Raw genomic sequence first — 13042 nt, forward strand, 5'->3', positions numbered from 1 at the left:
CTGGGACATAAATTTGCGACATGACCGACCGACTTGGAAATATTTTGATAACGATTAAATGCAGTGGAGATGTTAGCTATAATCCACCACCCTGCCACTAACATCATCACCGCAGTAGCAGTCTGCACCTTTCCCAGGATATCAAAAGCACATTGATGGCATCAGCAGAACATTATCAAACGGCTGAGCCAAAAAGGCATGCTTACCAATTGACAGCAGAGAGAATAGCCATCTTGCCAGATTGTTACAGTTATCACACTCACAGAGTATGGCTCCTCCGTCGTCCTTTGCTATAGACCTCCAAGTACCCCGTATATTTCTCTGCTAGACACCATCCTACTAACCCTCGACGACCTTTACTCATTTTCACTATCTATCTTTACATGATGACTGAGCTGGTTGGATATTGAATTTATCAGAGGTGCTACCTCACAATTGGTAGCATGTCAGGGGCTTATCTGTATACTAGTTCTTGGAGTTCTTTGGTCTCTGACGGAGCAGTATGAATGTTTGGCTGTTTGACTGTTTGCTATATGCCGAGTGTTATAAGCAGATAAACAAGGCGTTCCTGGTTAGTTCCCTAGCTTGTTAGTTAACTAGTTGGTTGGTTATCAAATTCTTGATGAATCTCGTATCGGCGATGATGCCTGTTTGATACCAGACCAAACACGTATGTAACGACAGGGGGGGTGCGAGAAGTGTGCATATGCGAGTCTATGCGTAGATCCTTGAAACGCCGTTGAGCATGATCGAACTCTGCAGCGAACAAAATCACAAACAGGTCAATGTGCGTAATATATAGCCGGCAGGGCGTAGATGCGCCGAGACTTGATATGATACGAACTAGCATGCAGGTATACTTGTGAAACTGATGGATGAACAGTGTTTGAAAAGTCAATTGATAGGAGTTATGCTGTAAATAGTACAGGACGGACGGGATTGAGTAGACAGAATGTTCGTATCATATCGTGAAATAAGTAACCGACTAGCGAGTGCAGTAACTAACTAGTGGTGATTGTGCTCTTTTTAGTTGATTTTCTTTTCCAATGCCCCCCCGAAGAGAAATGAGATGAAGAGAGATAAGTAGATACAAGACAACGGAATAGGGAATAAAAAGGTATATCCGAAATTATTTGGGAAAGGGGTTTTATACATTCAACCAGTGGGGGTAGTTATGGGTGATAGGCGATAGTTGTAATGGAGTGTGGTGTAGTCTATTTGGTAGTTTCTCTGACGACGGCATCGACTGCCTCAGCGAAGTAGTCGATGTTGTGGACGTTAAGGCCAGCCATGGAGATACGGCCGTTCTTGGTCTGAGAGGATGTTAGTATATAAATAGTATATAAAGCGTTGAGTTAGAGTAAAGACGTACCATGTAGATGTGCCACTTCTCACGGAGGATTTGGACTTGCTCCTCGGTGAGACCGGTGAAGCTGAACATGCCAATCTGGTTGGTGATGTGGTCCCAGGTACCTGGGGTGCCCTTCTCCTCGAGACGCTCTCGGACACCCTTTCTCATCTCGACGATACGGCCGGACATGGTGCGGAGATCCTCCTCCCACTCCTTGAACAGGGTGGCGTCATTGAGGATGAGAGAGGCAATGCGGGCACCGTAGGCAGGGGGGTTAGAGATCTCGGAGCGCTGCAGGATAGCAAGCTGGGAGGCAACATTGGAGAGGGCCTCGGCGGCGTTCGGTCCGGGAGCAGTGATGAAGTGGAAGGCACCAGCACGCTCGCCGTAGAGACCGAAGTTTTTGGCGAAGGACTGGGAGACGCACATCTCGAAGCCCTCGGAGATGAAGTAACGGACAGCCCAGGAGTCACGGGCGAGGTCACCGGAGGCGAAACCCTGGTAAGCGCAGTCGAAGAAGGGGAAGTGGTTGCGTTCGCGGATGACAGTGGCAATCTGCTTCCACTGGTGCTGGGTGGGATCTACACCGGTGGGATTGTGGGCGCATGGGTGAAGGAGGATGACGGAGCCAGAGGGAGCCGCGCGGATGGCCTTGAGCATGCCCTCGAGGTTAAGGCCCTTGTTGGCCGGGTTGAAGTAAGGGTAGTAGGCCGACTCGAGCTGGACGGTCTTGAAGATCTGAGGGTGGTTGGGCCATGTTGGGTTGGAGAGGTAGATGGTGGGCTTGGGAGTGGATGGGAAGAACTTGGAGATGAACAGGCCTCCAAGATGGACGGCACCGGTGCCTGAGATTGTCTGAAAGGTGACGACCTATGGGGGGTGGTTTCTCGGTCAGCGCTGCTTTTCATGTAGATCTGACTGGATGAGGTTGGTTGTCTTACTCTGTTCTCTCTGATGGCAGGGGAGTTCTCGCCGAGGATGAGCTTCTGAGCAGCAGTGGTGAAGTCCTTGAGTCCGGCGATAGGAAGGTATTCGTGGTTGAGCTTGGGGTCTTCCCGCAGCATTCGGTCGGCCTGTGATAGTTGTTAGCATGTGTCTTCATGTGGCATTTTGGCCATCAGCAGTATCAGCAGTATCAGCATCATCAGCAGCATCAAACCGACCTTCTTGACAACGGGGAGGACCCATGGCTTTGCATCGGAGTCTCTGTAGGCACCGATACCGAGATCTATCTTCTTGTCGGAGGTGTCAGCTCTGCAGGCAGCGGCGAGACCAAACAGAGGGTCTTCTGGAGCCTTGGGCACAGCCGCGGGGGTGAAGAAGCTGGGCGTCATGATGTGGCGTGAGACAGTATCCAGACGGTCGCGGGCGATGGTCGAAACAGCAGCGGGAGCCATCTTGCACAGGGAAGAAGCAGGAGAAGCAGAGAGAGGCCGCAGAAGAAGTAGAAGTAGCAGCGTGGCAGGTCGGGCGTGTGACAGGCAAAAGAAAGGAAGAAGGCGAAAGGCCGCAGGGGGAATTGCAGAGCAAGACGGAGGTGGATCCGAGGGTGCTTCCCGCCGCTAACTCCGAGGCAGACAGAAGAACAGACGAGGAAGAGCAGCAGAACGACGAAGAAGACGACGAAGAAGACGAAGAATGCCACCCGCCGGCGAGCGAGCAGCGTAGCTCGTTATATATAGTAGTTGTCTGTCCGGTCTGCTCTGCTCGCTGGCGCTGGCTGTCTCATGTTCTCGCGTGTTCAGCGCCCGTAGCCGCTCCTGCAGGTCGACCGGGATTGCGGTACATGGCCAGAGGTACCTGGCACTCCGTCAGGACCAGGGGGAGAAAAAAAGAAGGGCAAAAGGGCCCCAGAAAAAGAAAAGCGGCCGCATGGCTGATCGCGTTCACGTCTGTTTCATCTGCTTCTAGGCCTTCTCGCTGACACTTGTCGGTCGTTGCTGGGAGGGCCGCCGGGCCAGCTGAGAGGCTGCACAGCCCTGCTCCTGTCTGCCCGATGACCTTGCGATAACCATCCTGACTGGACGCACCCGCGACGCCCGATCTCTTCCATCGTCCTCGCTGTCTCGCTGCGCTTTTTCTTTATTCGTTTGTTGCTCCGGCCTGCCCGGCAGGGATCGAGGTGTTCGTGTTGGGATCCAGTTTGGCCCGCCTGGGGGGTTGCCAGGACAGGCTGGACAGCCGACGAGCTTCTCGAAGGGAGTCTCGGGAGCGCTGGGGGGAATCCGAGATCGATTGGACGGGAGGCCGATGGGCGTCCAGTCGGCGTTTCAGCTCGTCTCGTCGTGTTTTCGCTGCGTTTTGTCTGGCTTTTGGCATCGTCGACGTCGTTTTTTGCCATTTTCAGATCTACATCACGTGTTTTATATAGATGGATGCCTATACTTAGAGAAGAAGCAGAGAAGAAGAAAGCTGAAAAAGAGAAATCATGTATAGAAAAGTCTAGTTGGGCAGCGGCTGGAAGGGCGCCGTCTGCTCGAGCTCGAGGATGGCCTCCAGGACCCTGCTGTCGGTGGTGGGTGTCTGGCGGGAAGATCTCCCTGTTGCCCCTGATGAACCACTCGCGCTCCAGGAACTTGGCCTCCCAGCGCAGCCGTTCAAGCGTCCATTTAATGAACGCTTCACGTTTCAGAAGCTTCCGCTGCCTTATCCACAGTACGCCATTCCACAGCAACTCCAGGGCCGCCTTCTTGCGGCTCTCGACCGTTTCATACTCCGGACCAAACACAACCAACTCCTCTGGGACGGTCTTCCACTTCTTGTCGTACAGCAAGTAATTGTCCTGCATCAAGGGGTCAAAGGAGAGAAACACAGGTTGGTTAGGACTCTGTGTCGGTATCTGGGGCTGGTCGTCGGTGATGCCCACATATATCTTCATGTTCAGGCGGGTCGAGGTTCGCCCGCGGGTGGAATGGGGGAAGCTCGCCGGCAAAGGTCCAGCCCGCGGACGGGTTGAGCCTTACTTTCAGTGGAGAAAAGACGAGCAGCCGGCCGGCGGTAGTAAATGGATGCGAGGTCGGTTCGGATTGGGGTTGGGTTTGAGCCTCGACACCGAGCTGGGAGTCGGAGCTGGAACCATCGCCGTCTCCGTCTTGGGGATCTGCAGCGGGGATTTGTGGCTGGATATCTAATACGGTGTCCATCTTTGCTCTTTCTGATCAAAAAAGAGGTACACAGTAGATCTGTAGATGTACTTTTGCGCCGTTGGTGCCGACATCGTTGATATCAAATTGGGGGGTGTTATATAAGGCTGAGAAGGCGTTCAAGTCAAATCCTAGGCAGACGCAATCTGGATATCACTAGGGGGATATTACGCTGTTGAACCGTTATCCTTACCCATGGCACTCGTTAAGGCCTAACCTGGCACTTCGGGGTAGTCGTTTATTCTAGGTCAAAAAGTGCTGCAGTATTCCCCTAGGTTTGTTTGACTAGAAAATGGCATCCCACAAGATCAACCAGACGCAAAGGACAACGGTAGCCCAGAAGACCATCTGGGCCTCGCTGCGTCGCTCGCTCGCCCGCTTCAGCTCCTTATTGCCTCGCCCGACATTGGTGTGTGTCGATTCAGCGTCCCGGACCAGCTGGTTGATATAGTCTTCCTGCGTAGCTAGATGAGCCACCAGCGTCTGCTGCAGAGAAGATATCTCCAGCAGCGATTTCTCCGCATTTCTTGGTTCATGTTAGCAGTTGTTAATATGTATAACTGATGGATAGCGCTGTACGTACTGGACCTTGCCGAGAGTATCTTCGTAATACTTCAACATGCCATCATTCTCCTGCGCAAACAATTGCAGCTGCTCCGGTGAAAGCTGCGATTCAATAGCAGCAGCCTCCTTCTCGTCAATAGAAACATCTCTGCCGCGTAACGTATCTTCATCTCCACCATCATATCGTCCACTTCCACCACTAATTCCACCACTACTGCCCTCGGCCTGCGTATGAATAGGCATCTGACCAGCTTTAGCCTTATACAGCACACTCTTCTCCTTCTCTCTGACCCTCTCGATCCTCTTTTCCACCATCTCCCTCTGCACCTCCGCAGCACCCTCGAGCCCCCGCCTGAGAAACCAGAGAACACTCTCACGCATGCCAACGATATTCTTCTCTGTATCTTCTGCTTCTTCCTGCTCGGATGACCGAGGCACGTCCACTGGGCCCCCGCCTCCAGCCCACTGCCAGAGGCGCTCATTTAGCTTGCCATGACCGTACTTCTTGCGCAACACAGACGCCTGAGTTTGGGCACGTAGCGATTCAGCTGATGCAAGGTTCCCTATAGAGCGGGATAGATCTTGGAGTAAGGACGCAGTGGAGGAGTCTATTGAGTCTCGTTCGGGGTCGGTTAGGTGGGAAGATATCGAGCTTGAAGACGGGCTGAGCGGGTTGAAGTCTGTGTTTTGCGTGTGGCCGGATGGTCTGGCGGGTACGGTGGATAAATATACTGTTCGTATGGACCTGAGATATGCCAGGAGAGACGATATATGGACGTTCTACTGTCTGTTAGTGGGTTATGTCTGGCATTGGGCGGGCGGGATGGCCACGTACGATTCTATGAGCCTCCTTCAAGAACTCGTCCACCTGGGCGTCGGAGGGACTACTCGTCTCGCCGGAGAGAAGAGAGCTGCCGCGAGCCCTGAGCAGGTCATTGACCGCTGGTGTGAGGTCTGTCATCGTTGATTACCTGCTGTCTTCCTTTTGTCCTCACCCTATTAATTGCATATGCGGAGTTTGTAGAAGTTGAAGACGACGTTCTTTTGATAGGATTGCTTAGTCATCGCCTACATGTGAGGAAGAAAAGCAGATGGACAATAACGACGACGATACAAGGAATTGATGGATAAAACGACGAGGAGAAGACGGAGAGAAGAGATAGATGCATGAGAGATCATAAGAAGAGAAGACATGAGACATCAATCATAACAGCTACCAGTATGGACATGACCAAAAACTCCATGCTAACCCCAGCTTTAAGCCTACCAAAGCAACCCAAATTCCCCCCAAAAAACGCCATCTATCAGAACTAATTACCGCAATATAAAAGGTCACAGCATAATGGACCGTACTTTAAAAGTCAAGACGAATCTCATCATGCAAGTATTTCAGCAACCCAGATCTGTAAAAGAAGAAAAAGACAGACCAGACGCGTTAGCTAGGGACATGGTGCAAAGCCAGCAGGCGGAATGCATGAGACCCTTACCTCCGTCTTGCCCATATCATTATTCTCCTTTCGAGCGACCTGCTTGGCCGCAGCAACAAGCATGTCGAGATCATCCTGGTCCGCAAGGGTGACCATATCCCCGTCATCCTGCATTTTAATCTTCAGGTTACCCTTGAACCCGAACTTTTCACGGATCTTGTTTTCGAACTCGGCATATTCCGTGGTGGGTGTAATCATGATGAAGCGCGTATCCGAGTCGGCATGGACCTTGACCCGGATCTTTTTGATTTCGGGACGGCGGGAAGAATGCCGGTGGCGGTTGGAGAGCTGGTGTTGGGGTGGGCGGCTGCCAACCATTTCGAACTGGATGCATTCTGCTGCATCGTCATCAAGGGGCTCGGATTCGTAGCCTTCTTCGTTGATGTATTCGGGAAGTCGAGTGTGGCCGTTTTCGGCGGCGTAGCCTGGTCCCAGTCCGGGGGCGTACATGGTGTAGTAAGCCTGTGGTTCCTCTGACAAGGGGGAGATGTTGGACATGGGCCGTCGATGCTGGCCGGTGGTCTCGCGGAAGAGCAGTTTTCCATTTGGAGGAGGCCCGTAGCGTATAGCCGAGAGTCTCGAGGCTGGTCCGCGCGGCTCAGATGCAGTTCGGACAGTGCCAACCCGGGGCTTTTCCTGTTGGAGCTTCGGTTGCTGTGAATCTACAGCTGTAGATCCTCCAATGGATTGTGTCTGTTCAGAGGATGCCCTTCCCAGCTCGAGAACAGGCGGTCGAGTTGCCCTGGTCAGTGACTGTTTGCGGGTCAAGCTACCGCTAGACCCATTGCTAGGTGCAAGAGAGGAAGCCTTCTCGTCTGGCGGTGGCGTTGGAGGGAAAGCATTGCGGCTGATAGGCGGCTCAGACTGCTGTCTGCTCCTGGCTGCAAGGTTCTTCTGCACGAGATTGGTAGCACCATACGAGATGTTCTCTGGCGGCCGGTCGTCTCGAGAGCTTTCGAAGACGGGTATCTTGGTCTCATGACCCTGGAAGCCAGTGAAGGTGTTGGCCCTATCAGAAGCAGCCACCAGTCTCGCCTTGCCGAGATACTCCTTGGTTTTGAGGTTCTTGACTTTGGCCTCGCTTGGGCGATATATCACGCCCACTGGTATAGAAAACACCGTATATCCCTAGACCACAGCTTATCAGAACACGCCACAAAAAAAAAAAAAGAATAGATGAACTGAGCAGGGCTTACCTCGGCTGTCTCAGCAATGGCTTCGTCGATGACATCGTGGTCTGGCTTTGCTTTTTCCTTAGCAGCGTAGGTCAGATCGTTCATGCCCGACTCGATTTCCTGCAAGTAGATATAGCACAGCCCGCGGTTGAAGAGGACCTCGCACGAGTAGAGCTTGTACTTGAGGCCGAGCTGCTCGTAGTCGATCGTCGTATTGCCTCGCAGGTACAGCAGCGTGTCGTTGAAGTTGGCGAGGGCCTCTTCGAAGTCGCCGATGAGGAAGTTCGATACTCCCTGCTGGAAGTACGCTATGGCGAGGTACTTGTCCAGGGCGATGGCCCTCTGGTAGCAGTCCACCTAGTAAACCACCCCGTTAGCAAGCATCCCGCCATTTCCCGCAGCAGCATAGTAAACAACAAGATAAACACAGACGTACTGCTTTGGCATGCTCGCCCAGCGTAGCGTAGATGACGCCGCAGTTGAAGAGGATCTTGGAGGTGTCTGCAATCCCGCCAAAGACGGCGATGGCGTCCTCGAACTCGTTGTTGTCGTAGTGAGCCAGCGCCTGAACCCAGGTCTCGATCTCCTGCTGTCCGCGTCAGTCTACCACGGCCTCTTCCTCTGCGCATCCCCGTCTGTCTCTAGAGCCCGGAGGGAGGGACTGACCTGCTTTAACGACATGGCGATTGATGGTGTCCTGGCAGCAATGGACGCAAACTGACGGCGGGCTCAGCAGCTCAGGGCGGGCGCTTAGCAGTGATATATCGACTCGTATCGTCTTTTTCTCGCCAGCGAATTATCGACCGGGAGCTTCCACGGACGGCTGGACCGATGGCGGGTGGCGCGCCCAGCGGACAAGACTGTGACCGGGTGTGATGGCCAGGGATGCGCTGCAGGACTTCTTCTGGCTGCTCGTGGCGATGCAGCATGCAGAGACGGCGGGCGCTTAGGACGGACGCTGGCCCTTTTTATATCACTAACTAGTCAGCCCACCGAACGCCGCCCATCTACGGGCCTGCTGGGTGAGACACAAACCCTCTCGTCTGGTCTGGTCGAGAGCCGGAGGTTCAGGCAGCGCAGCTGGAGACGTCGCTGTCCCCGGCGCTGCTGCAGCCAAGCTGAGGCCGGCGGTTAGCAAAGCAGCGAATCACAGCGGCTGCCAACGACGACTACAAAGAAATTATTCAATGCTAGCTGACGGTTGGTAGTTTTATTTTTTTGGTAGATTCACTAGATGCGACATTTATATATCCCTCAGGCCGCATTGAAGACTGGAGCAGTCTCTTGTCGTGTTGTTGAGAGACATCAGACAATCCCCCTGGAGCGCTGCTCCTCGCGCTCTTCCCATACGTTCTTGCCCGAGCATGAACACACCATCTTCTCGTTGTCCCAGACGCCGGCACTGCGAGCTACGACGCCGACGATGGTGTCTTCGTCATCGATGCTGAAGGGGCCCTCGCGCTGCCTTGATACCACCATGCTGCGTCCGATCATCTCCCACACGGCTATCGGCCGGTCCAGGAAGACATTGCCTTTGCCGTTCTCGTCCACGTCCACACTGCCCACAACTCCCCGTGGATCACTGCCGCTGCCGCTGCTGCCTTGTTGCTGCTTCTCTTTCAGCTCTTTGACGGCTTCCCAGACCCCACCGGTGGACTCGGGGCCGCGGGAGACGTCTCCTGTCTCACGGATAGTGGCCCAGTATCGCCCCGGCGAGAGCCCGTTGATCGTCAGGTCGAATATTGTCAGGCCGCTGGAGACTTGTACCATGCGTACCAGGCCTCGTATCTTATTTGCAACGCCCTCCTTGTGTGTTTCTAGGATGCACACCGAAGCATCTTTCCTCCTCACCCCCGCCCGTTAGTATAAGATGTGACTTGTATATTGCCAACTTTGTAGACGTACTATTTGATGTCCCACTGCCGCGTAGAATAGCGTCCCGGCCAGTGCTTTGGATCGCAGCCACGATGGAAGAGGGTGCAGCAGTACCTTCAACCACGATCAACTGGTCTGCTAAGCTGGCATCGACCTTTTTGATGCCTTTAATTTGTAGTGTGTCAACAGGTGTCTGTCCATGACCGGCCAACCCACAGGGAGGTTACAGACTAACCGGACAGCTCATACAGCGGCTTCGAGACATCCTTGATGCAGCTCTCGCACGTCAAGGGCACCGCAAACGTTGCCTGTAGCCGTGTTAACTAGTTCTAGTCCGTTCGTGGGCTTCGCTCGATATTGAAATCAGGGGACTCCAACCGTACTTGAAATGGCTCGATCATGGTGTCGTCTCTCTCTTTGACTAGAGAATCAGTCTAAGTCTATATCACTCCATCACTCCGCGGTCCCTAGTTCCTGTGTAGAAGGTCGATGTCATCCGTAATATCGCTATCCCGCGCTGTCGAGGGGTCTCTTCGGCCTTATCTACCAGCGGAACATCCTAAGTCCGGCCTGACATTCAACTCCGTAGCCCCGAGAGCTCGAAGAACAGACAGGAAGAAGAAGTGAAGACAAGGCAGCGAAGATGTCAGCCCCTGCCAAATCTCGATGGGCAGATGATAACCCGGAGACAGAGGCCGAACTCCAGCGGCGCAAGCAGGAGAAGGAGGCAAAGAAGCGCGCAAAGGCAGAGCGACAGCGACTCATCGCAGAAAGGCAGCAGCAGCAGGAGCAGCAACAACAACAACAAACACAACAATCGACGGAACCCAGTGATAAACAGCCGGATAAGCCAGAAAATGGAAGTGAACCGCCTACTAAACGACGCCGGCTGTCGAATGAAACCCCCGAAGATGCTGGCGCTGCACCACCGGCAAGGCTGCTGCAGTTTCCAGCCCCGGAATGGGGCCCCTGCAGACACATTGACAACTTCGAGAACCTGAATGCAATTGAAGAAGGATCCTACGGCTGGGTTTCGAGGGCCAGAGAGACGGCCACAGGCCAGATCGTGGCCATCAAAAAGCTCAAGATGGAAAACGCGTACGATGGATTCCCCGTCACCGGCCTGCGCGAGATACAGACCCTGCTTGCCTCGAGACACCCGCATGTCATCCAGCTGCGTGAAGTGGTCATGGGCGACGCAATGGACGAGTAAGCCATGCCCTTTCCCCCTTTTTAGCTCGTGGTTGTTGGTGAAAAGCCCAGATACATTGATAGTCATTAACCTCCTTGTCTGTCCTTACTCGGCTTTCCCGCAGCGTTTTCCTGGTCATGGATTTCATCGAACACGACCTCAAGAGCCTACTAGACGAGATGAGAGAGCCCTTCCTGCCCTCAGAGACAAAGACGGTCCTACTTCAGGTGCTCGGTGCAGCCGAGTTCCTGCATTCGCATTGGATCATGCACCGGGATCTGAAGACTTCGAATCTACTGATGAACAACCGTGGGGAGATCAAACTGGCTGATTTTGGAATGGCGAGGTATTATGGCGATCCACCGCCGAAATTGACGCAGCTGGTTGTTACGCTGTGGTACCGGGCGCCAGAGCTGTTGTTGGGAGCAGACAAGTACGGTACCGAGATCGATATGTGGAGCATTGGCTGTATATTCGGGGAACTGTTGACCAAGGAGCCTCTGCTTCGTGGCAAGAACGAGGTAGCCCAACTCTCAGAGGTAAATCTTCTGTCCTCCCACCGTCTTTTGTCTCGTTAAAAGTGAGTTACCTGCTGATACAGTTAGATATTCGCCCTTACCGGGCCACCAACATCCCAGACATGGCCAGGCTTTCGCTCCCTCCCCAACGCCAAATCACTTCGTCTCCCACCGTCTTCTTCTGATCCTTCTGGCCCAGCCGTCCCGCTACTACCTCGCTCAAAGTTTCCTTATCTTACTTCTGCAGGTCTAAGTCTGCTCTCTCACCTGCTCGCGCTCAATCCGGCAGCCAGACCAACAGCAAAGTCATGCCTGTCCCACCCGTACTTTCGTGAAGATCCCAAGCCAAAGCCCAAAGAGATGTTTCCTACCTTCCCGTCCAAGGCGAATTTGGAGAAGAGACGGAAGCGTGACACCCCCGAGGCGCCCAAGAGGGGGGAGGAAGCACCTAGGCTGGACTTCGCGAATGTTTTTGGGGGAGGCGATTCTGGCCCGACAGAGGCTGGAGCTGGCTTCTCTTTGAGATTGGGCTAGGTCCCTGCCGCCTGCAATGTATTTTTATCTAGCTCCTCTTGTGCAGTACTCTAGAAGACGAGTTACGGGGTTCAATTGGCCCCCTTTGACGTGGCCCGTGAAGAGCTGGTCATACCCTCCTGCCATCCCAGCGAAGCCACACAATTGCCAACACACCCAAGGATCCTCATGCCCAAATCGGCTCTGTGGCAAGGTCATCGGCGTAACTGAACAATATCAAAATCACAATATTTTTCCTTTTTGCTTTCCCCGAGAGCCGCAAGTTACGGGATGACGTCATCCATTTAAGCTTATTTTGCTTAGTAACCCAGTAAACATGACTAAGCAGGTCATCCTCCGCATCTCGACTTTTTTTGTGTCTTTTTTGTTGGCAAATTTGTGGAACCAAACGGAGAAATAAGGAGCCTGCGCAGTCAGGTTGAGGCGAGTTGGTTGCTGGAAGGTTTGCATGCTGTGGTAGGTCCGTCATCCGCGCGAGGCTGGGTCTGGGTGGGTTGGGTGGTTCAGATCAGCCGAGCTGCGCGTAGCAACCATGGACGGGAAATTAGGTAGCAGTGATATTTTGTCTTTTCTTTTTCTCTTATTTCCCTGCATTTTTGGTGGTGGGTTATGAGTGGTCGATATCCTTCGATCCTGTCTCGGAACTTGATCTGTGAAGAGGACCAGAGCTCTTCGTAGTGGTTAGACCTAGAACAGCGAGTTACTCCGAGATCCAAGTAGCTATCTCGAGCTGCGCCGGACAAAATGGATACTCCGCGCAATCAAATGCCGAAGATGACTCCACTGCCGCCGACCAGTGATACGAAGATTTTTTTTCCATCAAATCGGAGAATTCGCTTTTGGAATGTCCACATTATTTCAATTCTCTAGCTCTGGTATAAGCTTCGGGAGCCCACGCAACCGCCCTTTTTTTTTTTTTGTTAAACAGTTGACCGGGTCATCGGGATATTACCAGAACTACCTTGCTGACGCCAGCGCGCCAGTCAGTGTCCTGTATCCGAGGCTCAATGGACGCCACTGCAAAGCCAGGCGCGAACTCGAGATGGCTTCCCTGAATGAGCTGTCCCACGGGCGCGTACCAAACTGCCGTTCCCCTTCCCATAAGACAATCCGAGTCTGGATCGCATCGGGAGTTACACTGGTATGGAGGGTCATCTGGTATCTTTGACAGAGCTAGTCCGCAGATTCTGCATCTTCACGGGC

The 13042-nt window shown here is 53.3% G+C and overlaps 6 protein-coding genes across 6 annotated transcripts; 1 reads left to right on the plus strand and 5 right to left on the minus strand.

The window, feature by feature from the left end:
* Positions 1 to 1214: 1214 nt before the first annotated feature.
* Positions 1215 to 2748, minus strand: TRV_07830 (uncharacterized protein; the record flags this gene model as incomplete). The annotated part of the gene is made up of 4 exons (XM_003018088.1): positions 1215 to 1313; positions 1373 to 2221; positions 2293 to 2424; positions 2515 to 2748. The coding sequence occupies 4 exons, from the start codon at positions 2746 to 2748 to the stop codon at positions 1215 to 1217; spliced, it is 1314 nt and encodes a 437-aa protein (XP_003018134.1).
* A 165-nt stretch (positions 2749 to 2913) lies between these two features.
* TRV_07831 (uncharacterized protein) lies at positions 2914 to 4494 on the minus strand (the record flags this gene model as incomplete). The annotated part of the gene is made up of 4 exons (XM_003018089.1): positions 2914 to 3111; positions 3242 to 3320; positions 3382 to 4223; positions 4315 to 4494. 4 exons carry the CDS (start codon positions 4492 to 4494, stop codon positions 2914 to 2916), a joined length of 1299 nt encoding a protein of 432 aa, XP_003018135.1.
* A 285-nt stretch (positions 4495 to 4779) lies between these two features.
* On the minus strand, positions 4780 to 6019 carry TRV_07832 (uncharacterized protein; the record flags this gene model as incomplete). The annotated part of the gene is made up of 3 exons (XM_003018090.1): positions 4780 to 5020; positions 5078 to 5838; positions 5894 to 6019. The coding sequence occupies 3 exons, from the start codon at positions 6017 to 6019 to the stop codon at positions 4780 to 4782; spliced, it is 1128 nt and encodes a 375-aa protein (XP_003018136.1).
* A 415-nt stretch (positions 6020 to 6434) lies between these two features.
* Positions 6435 to 8401, minus strand: TRV_07833 (uncharacterized protein; the record flags this gene model as incomplete). The annotated part of the gene is made up of 5 exons (XM_003018091.1): positions 6435 to 6461; positions 6546 to 7673; positions 7742 to 8077; positions 8157 to 8309; positions 8387 to 8401. 5 exons carry the CDS (start codon positions 8399 to 8401, stop codon positions 6435 to 6437), a joined length of 1659 nt encoding a protein of 552 aa, XP_003018137.1.
* Positions 8402 to 9025: 624 nt separating this feature from the next.
* Positions 9026 to 9490, minus strand: TRV_07834 (uncharacterized protein; the record flags this gene model as incomplete). Its single annotated transcript, XM_003018092.1, has 1 exon — positions 9026 to 9490. The coding sequence occupies one exon, from the start codon at positions 9488 to 9490 to the stop codon at positions 9026 to 9028; it is 465 nt and encodes a 154-aa protein (XP_003018138.1).
* A 748-nt stretch (positions 9491 to 10238) lies between these two features.
* On the plus strand, positions 10239 to 11839 carry TRV_07835 (uncharacterized protein; the record flags this gene model as incomplete). Its single annotated transcript, XM_003018093.1, has 3 exons — positions 10239 to 10804; positions 10912 to 11326; positions 11393 to 11839. 3 exons carry the CDS (start codon positions 10239 to 10241, stop codon positions 11837 to 11839), a joined length of 1428 nt encoding a protein of 475 aa, XP_003018139.1.
* Between the last annotated feature and the right edge of the window lie 1203 nt (positions 11840 to 13042).

This window comes from Trichophyton verrucosum (genome assembly GCF_000151505.1).
Source record: "Trichophyton verrucosum HKI 0517 chromosome Unknown contig01170_1.f1.exp, whole genome shotgun sequence".
Classification (NCBI taxonomy): domain Eukaryota; kingdom Fungi; phylum Ascomycota; class Eurotiomycetes; order Onygenales; family Arthrodermataceae; genus Trichophyton; species Trichophyton verrucosum.